We start from the raw sequence: 19,104 nt of genomic DNA on the forward strand, positions 1-19,104 counted from the left end.
TATAGCCTGTAGAGACGATGGTTCTCCTCTTTGCTCAAGAAAAGAGGGTTTAGGAGGGTTACAGTACAACATGTAGCCCTTTCCTTCACTGACAGACAGACAGACACATACACACACACACACACACAACACACACAACACACACAACACACACACAACACACACACACCTTATGGCTAGGCCTTACTTAATGTATAAACACACTGACAGCATGGAAATATCTTACAAAATAAATGTCTTTGCTCACCTGGAACTGTTAACTGTTCAAAGTGAATCATGAGCTCTTGCCATATGGCATTAGTTTATGTATTGTACCTATCCAAAAACCTAATGGGGCTTTTGTAGAAGGCCTTCGGCCCTCATGACAGAGACTCCTGGCAGTTGTCTCTTCCTAGATCATAGTGTGTAAGCATTTAGGACCATACAGCCTGAAATTTCTTGGAACGCTTTTCCCTCAGGTTGAGATCACAGTTACTGGTCGAGAGAGAAACCTCAGCTTTTCATCTTCACCAGTCCCAGGGACAGAGGGAAAACAAGGTGTAAGTCAGTCATGAGGATTTAGAACTTCATTCTGACTGTATAATTAGCTTGTATAATTAGCTATGTAATCCTGAACCAGTCAACTCCCCATTTCAGCAAGAGCTATTTGAGAAGATTTGGGGGACCCATAAATTAGATAAAGTATGTGAAACTCCTTATGCAAAACATTTAAAAGGAAACAAAGCCATCCATGGAATGTGGCAAGGCCTCATATTCACGTTACATTATAGAGCACCAGAGAGTGGTTTTGAAATCATAAAAAGTGATGCAGAAGGAAGTAATGAAAATAGTGAAAGCAATGAAGTGCTGTGCCAACATCAAACATGTGTGAATGCAAACATATACAATGGTATCTAAAGGTAGGTGCTATTATTTGAATAGAAAGGAATTCAGAAATCAATTATTCTTAATGCCTTCATTTTATAGAGCAACACATTTGACAAGCACAAGACAAAAAGAAGCCAAGTACTTTTGCAAAGGCCAGGGATAGTATTAGCAATACCAAGACCAAAACCTGGGCTTCTAATACTATAAATGTGTTTTTGTTGATGTTGTTAACAACTAACTACACACTAAAAGTAAAAGCAATGCTAACGTGAGAATCTAGCCATGGTTTCTTTTGTTGAAAAAAGAAATCTTTTAAAACAGTAAATGAAAAATATCATAGCTGTACAAAAAAAGAAAGTACGAAGAGTCATGTGCCCTCCACAAGGACATAAGCTGTGTCTGTGCAGATGGTAAGGCACTGTGCACATGTGCAGGTGATACACCACTGTCGCATTGGTTTTGAGGACATAAAAGGAAAGTGCAAAGCTGATCATAGCTTTTCTGACAAAGAGCAGCATTTACTCCAGGCTTTATAATGAGGCTCAATCATAAGAGGTTCTCAGTATCGAAATGAGCCAGTAGAGTACAGATCACACAGAACCCAGGCTACCCACAGCTCCAGAAGGCCCAGAGTAATTTGTGGTGTTGTGGCCACACGCCTCTACTTCAAGTCAATTTCCCATAGCTTGACATTTCAGTTTCCTGACCTCTATCCAAAACAAGAGTGAATTTTGTTCTTTAACCTCCCTTGTTTCATTGAAACTCAGCTTTTGGAAAGAGAAAAGAGAGGTTAGTCATAATTAGTGGAGATTCAGGGCTTTGTATGTTATTAACGTACTGATGGCAAGGAGTGACAAGCAAGTCCTATCTTGGCTCCAGGATCTCTGGGACTCTCTGGCTCAGTCTTGGAAGAACTGGGATAGAGAACGTCTCAGGTCGACTTATCTACACCTTATTGAACACACTCATTCACACACATACACATATGGAGAAAGGAGAGAGGGAAGCAGACAGGAAAACACACATATGTTTGGAGAAAGAGAACACATACACAGAGAGCAAACATACACTCATAGAGAGTGAAAGAGAGAATGCACACATGAGAAAGATGAAGGCAGATACAGACCATGACAGACTATTTTAATATCACTCTGTGGGACTAAATCTATACACTGTAGATCAGGATAGTGGGAAAGATGAACCATACTTACCTAACAATGGTCGGGTACAACCACCTACTTATTTTGAGTCCTTTCTGTATTTATAATGGCTGCCAATAATAAGGTAATTTTCCCAACAATACAGATCTAGTGAATGGTAGAACAGTACCTGTATCCTGGTACCTGAGATAGACCAATGACAGGGAGGCCACATCTCAAAATATCCCAGGTTTTCTTTTTCTTACCTTAGACCAGCTCAATTTTATTGATCAGATTACATGAGCTTGTAGCATAGTTTACATGTTCCAAAGAAATGCATCCCTAAGAAACCTTACTCAGCAAGGAGAAAATAAAATGTATTTACTGTGATTCAAAAAAAGGGTTCAGGGCCATAAAGATGAAGTTATGTTGTTTACAGGAATATGGGTGAAGATGGAGATGATAGTATGATGTTAATTAAGGCAGTCCCAGAAAGACAACCACACTTACTCTCATCTGTGGATTCCTAGGATGTATATAGATACATGAAATTGTGTTTGTACATAAGGCATCAAAGTACAAGTCGGGGCTGGAGAGATGCCTCAGTCAGTAACGAGCTTGTTGTGCAAGCATGAAGATGTGCATTCCATCCCCAGCACCTACTAAAAGTTAAAAAGCAGGGGATGGCAGGATTTGTCTGGAGCAGAGAGAGAGGGAGAGAGAGGAGGCAGGAGTGAAATAAGAAGAAGAAAAAGAGTTCAGGTTAAACAAAATTAAAGAGCTAAGTCACCTCATTCTACCACATGTAGCAGATCAGACACAGGGTGAACGATGAAACAGTTTCTCTGTAGTATAAGCTCTCGTCTCACCTCACATATAACGAAATGGGCACAAGTGTGTTGAGGATGATAACGTATGACCAGAACATTAAGAACCCTGAAAACAAGGAGCTCTTCTTGACTTCTCTCCAAAAGAGGAAAATTCTGAACTGGTCTCCAACTTCACTTTCCCAGATTGAATTTCCTACTGCAAGAATAATTCCCAGGCATACCAGAAATCCAAATATCTGAAACAAGAATAGAAGCATTATAGAAGTCTAGTTAAGGTTAACATGACCCCTAAATTAGTCAAACCAACACAATCTAATGACAAGTTAATTTTCCATAAGAAATTGTCATTTGAAAACCAAGTTACATAAGCCTTTCCTTACTTACAATTAAGCATGTGAATAAAATTCATATGGCTAAATATCTGACATACATTTTCTTACTTAATTTCCCCCACCAACTCTCTCTAGGGAAGATACAGTTATCCACAGATTAAAAACAAAAGAATAAGCACAGAAAAGACTGTGCTGTAGATTGATCCCTGTCACATGGGCAGCTACACATCCTTACTCTGTGACAAATCACTTGCTTCAATGCTTGAAGCCCAGAAGGCTGTGTGCCCTCAGTGCTCTAGAAGGCCCCATTTTACATCTGTTGTCCATCTGCAATTACTGTAATGGTTCACCTCAATTGACAGTTTGATGGACTTTAGAATCACCACGGAAACAAGCCTGTAGGCAAGTCCATAAAGAATGATCTAGACTAGATTAATTGAAGAGGGAAGACCCACCCACTCACATGTGGGCAGCACACTCCACCAGCAGGTGTTCCCAGACTGTTGAAAGGATAAAGCAAGCTGACCACTAGCATCCGTCTCTCTCTGCTCCCTAACTGCAGGTGCCATGTGACCAGCTGCCTCCTGCTCCTGCTGCCATGCTTTCACTGTGACTCTATCATGACCTAGTCAATGTAACCAACTGCCTCCTGCTGCCACACCTTCACCACCATGACTGACTGCAAACCCAGCGCTGTGAACCAAGCTAAATTCTTCTTTTAAATGGATTTTGTCAGGTGTTTGATGACAGCAACAAGATAAGCAACTAATACCCTGACTGATGTTCCCTTCACCATCTCATACTTGTCACAACTCTTAGCTGTAGATCTGTCCACAAAACCTTACACACAGATAAAAAAAATAGAAGAATGAACCAAAACACCTCGTGATGTACACATTTTGAGGCTGAAATATTTCAAATAAGTAGGAGGCAAGGCAAAAATGTGTGCCAGATTTTAACATCACCGTTACTATCGGAATTAGAAAAACAAACATTCTAGAAGTTCATCCGTCAGAGAGACAATGAAGTCATACCCACAATCTAGAAGATGAAGGACACAAATGAAGTGTCTTGAAAATGAAAAACAAATTAAATATATTAATATAGCAAGGACAAGTGGCATTGCCTAATTCAATCACAGTGATGCATCCATAGTACCAGAGCACTCATAAGCTTGCCAGTGGCGCTCCCAAAGTACTAGACTGCTACTCAACCTGACATTGACTCACCCAGACTACTAGAGAAATTGACAACCTCCTAATGGCTCATCCACAACACAAGAGCACTCACCAACCTGTCAGAGACTTACCCATAGGACTAGGGTATTCATCAGTCTGTCAATGCTCGTCCTTTTAAACTTTGTCTTACCACTGTTCTGCATTAGTTTAGTGTCAGGACCTATAAAAAATGAACAGTTTTGAAAAAATCAATCTAATAGCAGGAATCAATACATACCTTTCAACAATAACTCTGAATGTTATAAATTCTCCCATTCAAAAGGCACAGACTAGTAGACTGGCTCAAAAAGCTGGCATCGTCTGTTTTCTGCATTTCAGAAACAAACCTACCACAAAAGACAGAAACTGATTTAGGGTTAAAGGAACCTATAAAACAACTAGGTGTTACCTATTCTAATGTCTGACAAAATAAACTTCAAATCCAAACTAGTGAGAAAAGATAAAGAAAGTCATTTTATATTGATTAAAAGGAAAAACCCAAAAAGAGAATGCTGTAATTTTAAACATACATGTCCTAAACACAAAACATCCCATTTTGTTAAAAAAAAAAAAACTCAACATGTAGAGTTACGGATTAAGCTCAGTCCAATAGTAATAGATGAGCTTAATTCCCCTGATCTTACCAATTGACAGACCATTCTGACAAAATATAAATAGGACTGGAGAGATGGCTCAGCTGTTAAACAAACAAAAATAGAGGAATGTCTGAATTAAATGGCATCATAGATCAAATGGACTTAACGAATGTCTACAGAATATTCCATCTCCACAGTGCAGAATCCACACTTTCTCAGCAACCCATGGTCTAGTCTCTAAAATAATCATCAATTAGGACTCAAAGCAAATCTTAATAAATACAGGAAATTGAAATGATTGCTTGAACACAGAATATAACAATAACAAAAAAGAATCATCGTTGATAACAAGCTTCATTCCCACCTTTAAAGTTGGTCAGTAAAGCTTCTAGATTCAACTTTCTAAGAAAAATCTGACATTCCATCATCTCTATTTCCACAGTCCTTATCTTGCTCTAAAAAACACCATCATCTCCTAAGTGCAAAAGCCTCATTACCAGGTTCCACTGCTTCCAGTGGCTTTTCTAACCACATATAAGTAGACAGAGATTTATTGACTTTTGGTTTGGTTAATTTGGCATGTGAATTTTACTTAAAAATTCTTTGTAAAATAAAAGTTTCAATTTTAGAAATGCCTAATACCTTTGCTTCCCCGCATCTGCTCTATCCTGAATACTAATTAATATGTCACTGCACCTCACACCCCAATTGCGCACTCATTTCAGGACCTATTGTCCATTTACAGACGTTAAATGTACTATAGGTAAAAGTCCATTCTTCCCATTATTTATTTAAAATGTTTAATATATATTCTGCCCCGTAAACACTCTTGATGATTTCCCCCAAGCTCCTGAGATAAAGACCAAACTTTTATACATAAACCACAATGTCTGCACAGTCCAGATGCTCCCACATCCCAGTCACATTCCCATGAGCATCTCCTGTGCTGTCTGCTCCCCATCAGAACTCTGGAGGTTTTGGGTCTCACTTATCCGGCCTTGGCCCATGGCTTGCCATCCTTATACTCTCTGCTTCCTTCCACTCCCCTAACTTTTCATTTTTGTTTGTATTAGTCAATAAATCTAAGCTCAGAAAAGGCTTTCCCAAAGTCAAGGGGTGGGGGGAAGCCTAGAAGTCTCTGAGTAAGGATTCTCTGTCTGGTCTGCCCCCACATCTGCCTCTTCCCTAGTCTGTGGACCTCTATTCAACTCACTCCTTCCATTCGCATAAAATGGCTTTCCCACAGAGACATTCTTATGAAAACCTCGACCCCTCAAGGGCTCTCAAGAGTGGCTCTCAGCAGCTGTCTTAGCACACATAATGTGACTCAGTTGAACTAGAGCCTTGAACTAGTCATCCTGCACAAATGTAATAATTTTTTTTAAATGACAGCCCATCCATAGGATGAGGCATCTCCACTTCAGTGATTACAGGGATCAAAACAAGAGACTGTTTACAGGAGACCTTCAGATTGGGGAGACCGGTTTGAATTCCCATACTTTTAGCTTAAAGTAAAAGAAATATATGGGTAAACTTGGCTTTTTCTCTGCTTGAAAGATGGAAATATGACATAAATAACCTTAGATTTACCTCACTAATGAAAAAAATCTGATGAAAGAAACATGAAACTAGGTTCCGTCTCAGACAAAAACCTAATTCTGCTTTATTTAGAGGTTTTCTGAGTCTCTACACATGGTAATGCCCTGAGAAGGAAACAAGGCTCACACCCACAGCTGAGGGTATTTAGAAGCCATGAGAAGGACTTTTCCTGGCTTTGGAACACATTGAGTCTTTAATGAGCATTTGTTGTTTTAAGTAAAGTCAACTAAGAAAAATAATCCAATTTCAATTACACATATAATCAGCAGACACAAAACACATCTTAATTTGGTGTCACAATAGACAGGATTTTTTTAATCAAGGGCGAGAAAATGAAGCCATGAGTACAATATGGATAGCTTTGTCTACTTGTGCCATTGTTCCTGAGAAGGAGAGTGCTACCTCAGACTCACAGAGATAAAAAATAATAATAAAGCAAAAATGTTGGGTAGGCAAAAGACCCCCATTCTACCACAGGGATGCTTGCTCATCTATGTTCATAGAGGCTTTATTCATAATAGCCAAAAACTGGAAATAGCCTACACGTCCCTCAACTGAAGAATGGATAAAGAAAATGTGGTACATTTACACAATGGAGTATTACTCAGCTATTTAAAAAAATGACATCATGAAACTTGCTGACAAATGGATGTAACTAGAAAAAATCACCCTGAGTGAGGCAACCCAAACCCAGAAAGACAAACATAATATGTACTCACTTATAAGTGGATATTAGCTGTTAATGGACAATCATGCTACAATCCATGACCCAGAGAAGCTGAGTAACTAGGAGAACTCTAGTAGGACACATGGATCTCCTTGGGAAGTGGAAATAGATTTTGTGAGGGAATAGGGGCAGTTGAGGATGGAAAAAGAAGGGGTACAATCAGGAGGGGGAATGGGAAGGGGTATGGGGAAAGATACTGGAATAAGTGGGTACATAGGGGGTGATATGGAAACCTAGTGCAGTGGAAACTTCCTGGAACCCATGAGGGTGACCCTAGTGAAGACTCTTAGTAATGGAGGATATGGAGCCTGAATCAGCCATGTTCTGTAACCAGGCTAGGCTCCCAGTGTTGGGACTGAGACATCAGCCCAACCTCAAAACCCACAACTTATCTTTCCTGCAAAATGTGCTAGGGCAATTGCAGCTCAGAGCTTATGGGAATGACCAACCAGTGGCTGGTCTAACTTGACATGCTACAAGAGGGAGCACATGCTGGACATTGTCTGTGTGGCCTGGAACCAGAAACTGGATGGTCCAGAGATCTAGGGTAGAATCAAACATGACTTGTGGGGTGGGGAAAATCGATGAAATGATTGCCAATGGTGTTCTGCTATACTCATAGGTCGGTGCCTCGCCCAGTCATCATCAGAGAGGCTTCCTCTGGCAACTGATGGGAGCAGATGCAGAGAGATTCACAGATAAACTTTAGGCTGAGATTAGGGGACCCCACAGAAGAGGGGGTGGAAGGATTGCAGGATCCAGAGGGATCAAGGCCACCAGAAGAACACAACCTACAGAATCAACTAAGCAAGGCTCACAGGAGCTCACAGAGATGTGAAGCAGAAATTGCAAATCCTCTACATACGTGCAATGGTTGTTTAGTTTGGGGTTTTGTGGGAATCCTAACAGTGGGTGTTGGGGGGTGTCTTTGACTCTTTTGCCTGCTCTTGGGACCCTTTTCCTCCTATTGGGTTCCCTGGTCCAGCCTTGATATGAGTGTTTGTGCTTAGTCTCACTGCATCTTGTTATGCCATGTTCAGCTGATACCCCTGGGAGGCCTTCTCTTTTCTGAAGGGAAATGGGGAGCATTGGATCTGGGAGAAGGGGCTGGGAGGAGTAGAGGGAGGAGACAGAGGTCTGATAAATTGAATGTGAGTTTTAAACAAAAAGAAAGAAGAAAAAAGGCACCATTTTCCATCCATCCATCCATCCATTCATCCTAGTCCCATCAAGCACAGCCTTCAGACCCATCTGCCCTGGTAATAAATAGAATGATTACTCTCAAAAGAGCCTCCTGACCTTTCCTAATGACAAACAGTGTGAGCTGCATTCTGAGGTCGAGGCCCTTTTTCATATCTATCATTGGTTTTAAGGGCAGGTTATTACATACACTAACAGATGCATATGATAGGACTAAAGAAAGAGACTGAGCAGTGATGTGTAAGCAGCACCAGATATTGAAGGATTCAGCATCCTTAAGAATAAATTCAAGGTATCAGTGGTTACCACATGCTGGGGCCATGTGGATTATACTCAGAGCACTGCTGTCTCCTCTAGTTTACCACCCTCTGGGGTAAACTCAAAAGCCAGCACTTGAATTCAATAAAAAACTGTGCCTGTCCACATCCATAAAGAACCATTAACAACACTGAAGTGACTGTAGGAAGGGACAGGGCAGAGACGGCCCTGGCTTATACACTGTACCTGCAAAAAGAACCATTCCAAAGCACCAGCTGGTGTTCCTCAGGACACAGCCTCTCAGGATTATCTTCTGGTTGCTGAGGGTGTGCTTGCTGTCCTTCCAAGAGAGGACTCCAGAGAACTTGTCTAATTTGTTGTTAGGTGCCTCACAGATGACAGTCCCTGGAAAAGAAGCAAGCCTCTTTAGACCCACTGCAAACTCACTTCAGATGCTCACAGCACTACTTGACCACCCAACTGCTGATGCATTGCCCTTCCATTTTAGAATGTATGCTGTCACACATGCAGGATTTGTGCTGGGAGAAAGTAAACTTCAACATGCAAAAATGGAAATCCATCAAATATTTCTAAGCAGGATTGTCAATTCTGACCAATAAGATCAGAGCACACTAGAGCCGTAAGATTTTTTCCCTTAAAAATATTTCAAATTACCTATTTTTACTCTTGGGATATATTAAAATGACTTTTTACAAGTACAAAATGATAAATGTCCGCATTTTTCATTTTACTTACTGTAAACTGCCGGATGTGTTAAGATGTCACCGTTTGGGTTTCACAACAAAAGTTAATCAGTTTTCTATATTAATGGCAAGGATTTGGGATCCTAGTAAATCACACCCCAAAGAAACCTGAGTCTTGTTTTGCCCCATGTGTTGAGATTCCTTTCAGGTACCCTATGCCTCTTATCTTGATTTGATTCAGAGTTCTGTGGACTCTTAAAGGCAGCACATAACTTGCTCCAACTAGCCAGAAAATGTTTCCAGTCTTTGGTGTTTGGGTTTGTTTTTAATTACAAGTAAGGGCATGCTCATATGAAATTGATTCATCCCGTTATTTCAAACAGAACATACACAGTCAGGGTAGGAGATTTCTAGGTGGAAGAAATAGAAATGATTTTTGTGGACACTTCATAGAATGTAACTATTGAAATCATATACATTTGGACCACAGACAAATTGCTACATTTTTAGAAATAATGAGTACAAAGACATGAGAAAACAGTGCTAGGGAAAGAAAGGAAGGGAAAAGATAAATGGGGAGGGTGGGTGGGAGCAGCTGAGCCCAGGTTAGAATCTAAAGTAAGATTAGCTAGCACCCTGAAAGTTTACTGTCTTAGAAGCAACAAAAGCACGTTTTAAAACCAGAAGCCAAAAGGGCAGTTTGGAAAAATAAAAGGGGAGGAGTCAATCTTCAGCATTGGGTAAGGGGACCAGCTAACCCAGGAGTTCTATACAGTGCTATCTTGGTCAACTTTTTATCGCTGTACTGAAAACCTGAGACCAAATAAATAAATAAATAAATTGTGGTTTGGTTCATAGCTTTGGAGATTTCTGTTCAAAATCAATTAGTCCAAATATTTTGAGTCTGTGGTGGTAAATTATAGTAGGAGTGTGTAAAAAGTGATTCAATTCTACTACAGTCCTCTTCAAGGACACACCACTAATGACTTGATCCCCCCTCTAGGTCATGAATCTTAAAGTTCTACCACCACACGGGAACATGGAGCTGGGTATTGTGTCTTCATCTAAGACTTAAGATCTAAAGCATAGCAAAAGGGGCCCATCCTTTCTCTAAGCTGCCTTCTGATGCTGAAGAGATTTCTTGCAAGGGTTTCTTCCCTTCCTAGAATGCTGGTTTCCTTTTCAAACTATAGCCACAGCTGCATCTATGAATCAAGGAGCCTGACCAGTCAGGCTGGTCATATTTCAAAATCAAAATTGACACCTTCTCTAATCTCTCCTCACCATTTCCTAGTTAGAAAAGAAAAGACCTCCATTTGGTCATTCTGTGGGCCTTCCCAGGCAGCCAGTGATAAGGAGAGCCTGCTAGCCTGCCTTTCACTGAGGCAAACAATCTGTAAAGTTGTTTCTTAGACCAAGTAACTAAATTGTAATTAGCTTTCTTTGTATCTTATTTGTTTATTTAAAAATAAATTTGTCCCTAGTACACAAATGGACTTTGGGAGGCCACTCCACATAGAGGGATACTCCTCAGCCTAGACACACTGGGGAGGGTCTAGAACCTGCTCCAAGTGATATGACAGACTTTGAAGATCCCCCATGGAATGCCCCACCCTCCCTGGGAGCAGAAAGGTGGGGGGGCAGGGGAGGAGGTGCTGGGATAACTGGATGCTGGCATGTAGAAGACTACAGATATATCCATATCCATGAACAAAACTTAAGTCCAAATGGATCTGGAAAAGAAAGTAGGTGGTACCCTTGAACAAGTTGGTACAGGAGACCACTTCCTGAACATAATACCAGTAGCACAGACACTGAAATTGACAAGTAATAAGTGGGACCTCCTGAAACTAAGAAGCTTTTGTAAGGCAAAGGACACAGTCAACAAGACAAAAAGGCAGCCCACAGATTGGGAAAAGATATTCACCAACCCCACATCTGACAGAAGGCTGATCTCCAAAATATACAAAGAACTCAAGAAACTAGTCACCAAAACACCAAACAATCCAATTAAAAAGTGGGGTACAGAACTAAATAGAGAATTTTCAGTAGAGGAATCTAAAATGGCTGAAAGACACATAAAGTGATCAACATCCTTAGCCATCAGTGAAATGCAAATCAAAACAATTCTGAGATACTATCTTGCTCCTGTCAGAATAGCTAAAATCAAAAACACCTATGACAGTTTATGCTGGAGAGGATGTGGAGAAAGGGGAACACTCCTCCACTGCTGGCAGAAGTGCAAACTCATACAGCCACTTTGGAAATTGGTATGGCGGTACTCAGGAAAATGGGAATCAGTCTACCACAAAATCCAGCAATTCTACTCTCTGGCATATACCCAAAAGATGCACATTGATACAAAAAGGACTTCCATTCAACCATGTTCACAGCAGCATCATTTGTAATAGCCAGAACCTGGAAGCAAGCCAGATGCCTCTCAACTGAAGAATGGATAGAGAAAATGTGGTACATTTACACAATGGAGTACTACTCAGTGGAAAAAAAAAAACAATGGAATCTTATAATTTTCAGGCCAATGGAAGAAACTAGAAGAAACCATCCTGAGTGAGGTAACCCAGACACAAAAAACAAACATTATATGTACACACTCATATATGGATTTTAGACATAGAATAAAGGAATACCAGCCTACAATCCACACCACCAGAGAAGTTAGGAAACAAGGAGGACCCCAAGAGAGGCACAGATTCCCGGAGAAGGGTAAAGGGACAAGATCTCCTGAGCTAATTGGGAGCATGAGGGGGAGGGGAGAGGGAATTAGGAGAAAGAGGAAGACATGAGAGAGCAGGAACATTGAGTCAGGGAAAGAATAGATGAAAGCAAGAAAAGAGATACCATAATAGAGGGAGCCATTACAAGTTTAAAGAGAAATATGGCACTAGGGAAATGTCCAGAGATCTACAAGGATGATCCCAACTAACAATCGAAGCAATAGTAGAGAGGCTACCTTAAATGCCCTTCCCTGATAACGAGATTGATGACTACCTTATATGCCATTCTAGAGCCTTCATCCAGTAGCTGATGGAAACAGAAGCAGACACCCACAGCTAAACACTGAGCTGAACTCTTAAATATAGCTGCAGAGAGGGAGGAGTGATGAGCAACGGGGTCAAGACCAGGCTGGAGAAACCCACAGAAACAGTTGACCTGAGCAAGGGGGAGCTCATGGACCCCAGACTTATAGCTGGGAAACCAGCATAGGACCTACCCAGATCCCCTGAACATGGATATGTTTTGGAGGCCTGAGCAATCTATGGGGCCTTTGGTAGTGGATCAGTATTTTTTCCCTGATATATGAGCCCACTCCACATAGAGGGATACTCTCTCAGCCTAAACACATGGGGGAGATTCTAGGCCCTGCTCCAAATGATATGACAGACTTTGAAGATCCCCCATGGAAGGCCTCACCTTCTCTGGGGAGCAGAAAGTGGATAGGATAGGGGGTTGATGTGGGGCAGGGGAGGAGGGGAGGGAGAGTAAACTGGGATTGACATGTAAAACAAGCTTGTTTCTAATTTAAATTTTAAAAAAAGGAAAAAACAAAAGTAAATTAAAATAAGTTTCAACTGGCTCAAGTTCTTTAAAAAACTACATTGTGGTCCCAGAGTTTTTTCTACATTCTCAGATTTTTTGATTATCTTTTCCTTGACCAATAATTTTCATTTCTGAATTTCATATAACCTTGAATTGAGTGGGTTTCACCAGCAAAACCTGCACAAGTAACAGGCTGACAGAAGCCCTTAAAATTTATTCCAATTTCCTCACCTAATACTCAATTTCCCAAACTTCAAATTTAGCCACTGCTCAAAAAACAATGTGATCTGGGCAAAAACAACATGATCCATGTTACTTAACAATAACAATTCGTTTGATCATTTTCATTGTCATTAACAAAGGTTGACAAGGAGGTAAATTCAACCTTGAACGTTTTGGCTCACTATGCACAACAAGAACACGTGGCCACATCTGGCCTCATATTGATGGTGCTTTTCTGCCAGGGACTATAGGGCCAAGTTCTATATGAGCCCCTGAAGACCAAGAAATCCCCAGCACAGTTTCCCAAGAGTTTGGCCCCTGTGCTCCAAATACTAAACACAAGGTTCCATCACAACAAAACATTGGGAACAATGCCAAAGTATTTTTAACAGATAAAAATGCTATTTCCCCTTTCTCGGCTCCATTGGCATAAAACATAAATGCTCCCATTTCTCTTCTACTCTCTCCAAATGCATTCCCAGTTTCCTTTGTGGAAAACACTGCCCTCATCTCTGTCTATTCCCACAACTTGCCATACTGGATACAAAATAAAATCATAAAAATATTTGTTAGAGAGACAGTTGGGGAAAATGGTTTCAAGAGAGGGACTGTGGGGCTGGACAGATGTGTCCATGGCTAAGAGCACTTGCTGCTCTTGCAGAGGACACATGTTCTGTTCTCTGCACTCTCACAGCAGCTATAGCTCCAGTTTCTGATGACTTCTTCTGCATCTAAGGGCTCCAGCTGCATACATGGGACTCCTATATACATGCAGGTGAAACACATAATTTTCTTTCAGAAGGAAAGAGGTTGGGAGATGACATAGGTATTACAGCAAATCTATGATAAATGAAAAGATAGGTATGTTTTGACAGGAATCATGAAAATGGGGATTTGAATGCCAAATATCTTTGTATGACCTAACTGTAATAGAAGCCAAAGAGAATGATGAAAACAGGCAGGCACCTTAAAGCACATCAAAAATAAGCAAAACTATTCCCCACCCACAAAGCATAAGAACCAAGAGAGGCTGCCTCTCTTGGGACCTTGCTTTCTTCTTTCTAATTCTATTAGACGAAGAGACAATAAGTGGCTGGAAAGGATAAGAAAACCATTTGAGAAAAATAGAATCATTTCTCACATGGTCATCTTAGTTGGAAATGATACAATCTGGAGGGTAATGGGGATCATCTCAATGATTAAGTGTAAACATAATCAAGGTAGTTAATCTCATTGCCCCTCTGAAGAGAAAAGACGTGAAAACACTTAGTAGTTTGTTCATTTTATAATGATAGCTTTACTTCTTTCTACATATTATTAGTGATATTTTTGATTGTCCACACAGCAACTCTTCCATAGGATAGGCTTGGCACTGGACAAGGCGCCATCATCTCTGGTCAAGAATTTCACTAGCTAAGAACTTCTTGATGTTTAGGCACGTGATTGCCCAACTATTGCTGTGCTAACGCCTGAGATGACTATTTCATTCCTTACAGAGAGAGAGAGAGAGACAGAGACAGAGACAGAGACAGAGACAGAGACAGAGACAGCAGCCTGGTCTACAGAGTAAGTGTCAGGACAGGCTCCAAATCTACACAGAGAACCCTTGTCTTGAAAAAAAAAAGAAAAAAGAAGAAAGAAAGAAAGAAAGAAAGAAAGGAAGGAAGGAAGGAAGGAAGGAAGGAAGGAAGGAAGGAAGGAAGAAAAGAAGAAGATGCCATCTTCATAGTTTCTAAAGCCAAGGGATTCTGTTTAAGTTCTTGGAAACCAAGCCCCAGCAAAACTTTCTTAATAGTAGGCCAGCAGCTACCCAACATTACCACCACAAAGACCATGTTAGCATCACCAGTCAAACAGAAATGATTCTTCATATTTTTAATGGAATCCCATGTATCAGCTGTGCTGTGTTAGACTGTGCTTCCATCCATTTGAGTGGAAGAGTTATCTGGTAAATTCTGTAGTTGCAAGGTGCTAACCAAGCCCATTTACTTACTTACTTTCTTACTTAGTTGCTAATTTTAGTCAAGAAGAGAAGTCATTTTTCTTTGTTTTAATTACACACATGCTATTCTTTAGGAAAAGACCACAAAATATACAAAGATTCCTAACTAAAGACTCAATCCTTCCTTGGTTCAGACGGGTATTAACAGTCACACAAAATATGTAAACGTGTCACTCATTGCAAAACACATACCACAGTCCAGTCAGTAACAATATACAAAAGATTCTTGAACACGTGTATATTAGGGGATTTCCCCAAGGCACAAAAATATCTGGTTTACAAATGTGTAATTGACAAATATTTCCAGGTATAAATGTTGTTTGATTCCCATAAGACTTAACATGAAAAACCTCATCTAACCCAATCAGTTTTGTATTTATTATAATATTTGATCAAGTTATTTTTTCTTATAAGGTTTGACTACATATTGATTTTTTCAGACATTTTAAATAGAAAAAAATATTTATTTGTATAGGAACTCTTCAAATAAACAGATTCACCTACTGAAACCTGCTCCTGTCTCAGGTAGACTAGTTTGGACAGTGCCTCTAAATTCTTGATCCTGATGGAATTCTACATGGCTAAGAACTTTGATACTTTTTAAAACATATGATGACATCATCTTGGATGGCCTTGATTTCTTATAATTAGTTTTGTTCTTTTCAGCTTACCTTAATTTGAAACATTTTGCATCCTCTCAGAAGCTAGGCTGTGGCACACAGTCCTCTGTTGGTCCTTCTTAGGACAGGGTTTTCCATCAGTCTTTGGTTTGTATTTGGATTCCTCTGCTTAACAGTCACATGACATAGGGACCATTCTATTTACCTGGATCTCGGGTTCCCTATCCACAAATAGGAGCTAGTGACAATTTTTCCTTCAAAGACTACAAAGATGGAGCTGGGAGATGGCTCAAAGGTTAAAGCACTTATTGCACAAGAATATGGATCTGGGGGCTGGAGAAAAGCTCAGCAGTTAAGCATTGGCTGCTCTTCCAGAGGGCCCAGGTTCAATTCCCAGCACCCACATGGCAGCTCACAACTGTATGTAACTCAAGTTCCAGTTGTGAATCCAACGCCTTCACAAAGACATGCAGTTCAAATACCAATGCATATAAAATTAAAAAATTAGAAATAAAAATAACAATTAAGAAAGTGGATCTGAGTTAGGATTTCTGGCACCCCCATCCCAACCCCCCCAAAAAACAGGCATGGTATCATGTAACTGTATAATCCCTGTGCTTCGAAGTAGAAACCAACACCTGGGGTTCGTTGGCCTGCTAGTCTACCCAATTGACTCAATAAAAGACTCTGTCTACAAAAAAAATGGGAGGGAGATAAATAGAGAAAAACACCCAATGTATATACAAACACACACACACCTGCACACATACACATATACCAGGCTCAGATACATGTATTTAATACAATATACAGTGAGTGCTTGTTCCTGTATATCAACATCATGTTGAGGGCCTGAGAATGTTAGCAATCACCCAGCTAAAGGCTTCTTTGGGAAGACCCTAGTACAAGTCTGTCTTCTCTACTGTGCCTTGAGCTTTGTGAATGCAGTGCCTGGGTTCTATTAACCACTGTCTCCACACTCTTTAGCACTATAAGAAATACACATTTGCCAAAGGACTAAATGAACAAAAGAATGAATGAATGGACAAATTCTGAACTTGCTGCCCTCAGTGGAAACTTCCCTAAGAACAGGGGTGGGGATTTGAGTTTTCTGACACCTCTAATACTCCTCCTGACCCCTTCTTCCTGATTACCCCTCTCCATGTTGATGATTGCCTTTTCTGCACACCTAAAGGTCTTGTGCAGGTGTCCATTCATGTTTACAACAGCCAGGTCACTTCCAAAAGGAAGTGTTTCACAGCACTCCTCCCTGGCCTCTGACTCTCCCAGTCTCTCCTCCCTCTCTTCAGCAATGCTCTTGAAATTTGAAGGGGGTGACACAGATGTCCTGTTTGGTGCTGAGCACTCAGTAGGCAGTTATCCTCAGCACTTTGGTCAGTTGACTCCCAGATTTGAGAGTCACTCGCTGCTGGAAGAGGCTGAGGGTTGCACTAGTCTATCGGCTTAAACAGATGTTCAGGAGACAGCTTAACTACATTCCAATTTTCTGGCAGCAGATTCACTCCAGAGTCAGTGACCTCCCTAACTTCCAGCCAGGTTTACAGCCCCAAGCATGGATTTCTTCCAATTCAGCAGATCTCAACTTAAGCCAGTAAGTTATTGGTAGCCCCCAGAATGCTCTCGTATCAGTGGGCATGTGTTTCTGGACAGGTGAGTATCGTTGCACACATAATCGACAACTGGGTAAGATCACTGATGATTTTTCCCCACAAACTTGCTACACAGCACCTTCCAAAACCTTCCATTCCAGCTCCATTTTTCTAAGTTCTATAAACAAATCTATGAGGTGTCTTCAGCTCGAGGGTTTTACTGTCTGGTGCTGGCTGGCAGCCCAGAGTGATGGCAATAGTCTGTGCTGTGTGGGAGACTTCTAGGTGCTTCCTGGCTAAGGATTCATTTTCTTTGGGTAATCAATTCTCAGTCCTTCGGGCCTGACGCTCTCCTGTCCTCGGGATACCTTAGTGAACCTTCCCACTACACTCTCTTTCACTTGTGGAATTCTTCATTTCCAGCTTAATTTCATTTTGGGTTTTTTTCAGCAATTCCATCTCTTCATTGAATTTTATTCTCATATCCTGAATTGACTTCCTAATCACAGCATCTGTTTGTGTGTATGCTTTTTGGAATTCATTCAGCACTTTCATAGTCAGCCTTCTTTAAATTCCTACCAGAGTTTATCCAAGCCCTCTGTGAATTCTTAGAACATAACTTTCTTTTCAATTATTTTTCTGGAGTTTTGTCTGGACAGCTTTTATTTGGGGTCATGGGCGTTTACTGTGCGTGAGCGTATGTTTGCTCATGTATGTTCAGGTGCATGTTTGTGTGCATGGCAGTGAAGGACGGAGATTGCTCCAACTTGTACACTGTTTAGCAGAGTCCCTGCTGAATCCAGAGCTCACGAGTTCAGTTAATCTGGCTGGCCAGCTTTCTCCCAGAATGCCTTGTTTCTGTCTCCCACATGCGGGGATTAATGTGGGCCACCACTCCCATCTGGATTTTACGTGGGTTCTAAGGATCTAACCCCCAGGCATGTTTGTGCAGCAAGCACTCTACCCATTGAGCCGTCCCCCCCATTCTAATCTTGGTTTTTCTGTATTGGCTTACACATCTTTCATCAGCTGTAGCTTTTTGGTATGGGTTTCTGATGCACCTGTGTTACATTTTTGCTTGCTGTTTCTGGGGCTTAGCTGGTTCTGAATCAGTTAGTTGAAGTTTTAAGATCAACTGAGGTTACTTAGTCCTGATCTGAATGTGAGATGGCTGAGGTGATTCTAACTAGGCAGAGTTATACCGAGACTGCTGACCTCAGCAGCAGGCACTTGCTTGAGTTAGCAGAGAGGGGGTGCCTGGATGGAAGGGCTGGGCCTGCAGATAGTAGGGTTTGGGTGCAGGAGACAACAGGGATATGGTCTCTGACCTGAGTGGTTGGCAGGAACTCTGCACAGATCCTGAGACAGCAGGGTTAGGATGCTAATGGAAAGAGGATATATGACCTCTGGCTTGAGGGGGCAGGAGCTCCATGTGGGCCCTGCAACACTGGAGACTGAAGTCCCAGAGGGAAGTGGAGGTGTGGCCTCTGACCTGGGGAGAGGTCATTTTCTCTTCAAAAATCCTAAAATGCTGGGGTTAGATGTGGCAAGCTTGACAGTCAAGGTGGTCATGTCAGGCACTGCTCAACAAATAGCCACATTTGTCACTTCCTAATATTACTT

General features: G+C 41.1%; 1 protein-coding gene across 1 annotated transcript in view; it reads right to left on the reverse strand.

Annotated features, from left to right (window-relative positions):
- Atp8b4 (ATPase phospholipid transporting 8B4 (putative)) overlaps nt 1-19,104 on the reverse strand; it is a 177,856-nt gene that overhangs the window by 82,875 nt on the left and 75,877 nt on the right. Inside the window, exons 10-12 of the mRNA XM_021226305.2 lie at nt 9,012-9,170; nt 4,478-4,566; nt 2,876-3,072 (exon numbers count right to left, since the gene is read on the reverse strand). Of these exons, the coding sequence (XP_021081964.2) occupies nt 2,876-3,072; nt 4,478-4,566; nt 9,012-9,170 (445 nt within the window). The remainder of the gene's footprint in view (nt 1-2,875; nt 3,073-4,477; nt 4,567-9,011; nt 9,171-19,104) is intronic.

Source organism: Mesocricetus auratus, unplaced genomic scaffold (assembly GCF_017639785.1).
Source record: "Mesocricetus auratus isolate SY011 unplaced genomic scaffold, BCM_Maur_2.0 Super-Scaffold_100004, whole genome shotgun sequence".
In the NCBI taxonomy this organism is placed as follows: Eukaryota; Metazoa; Chordata; class Mammalia; order Rodentia; family Cricetidae; genus Mesocricetus; species Mesocricetus auratus.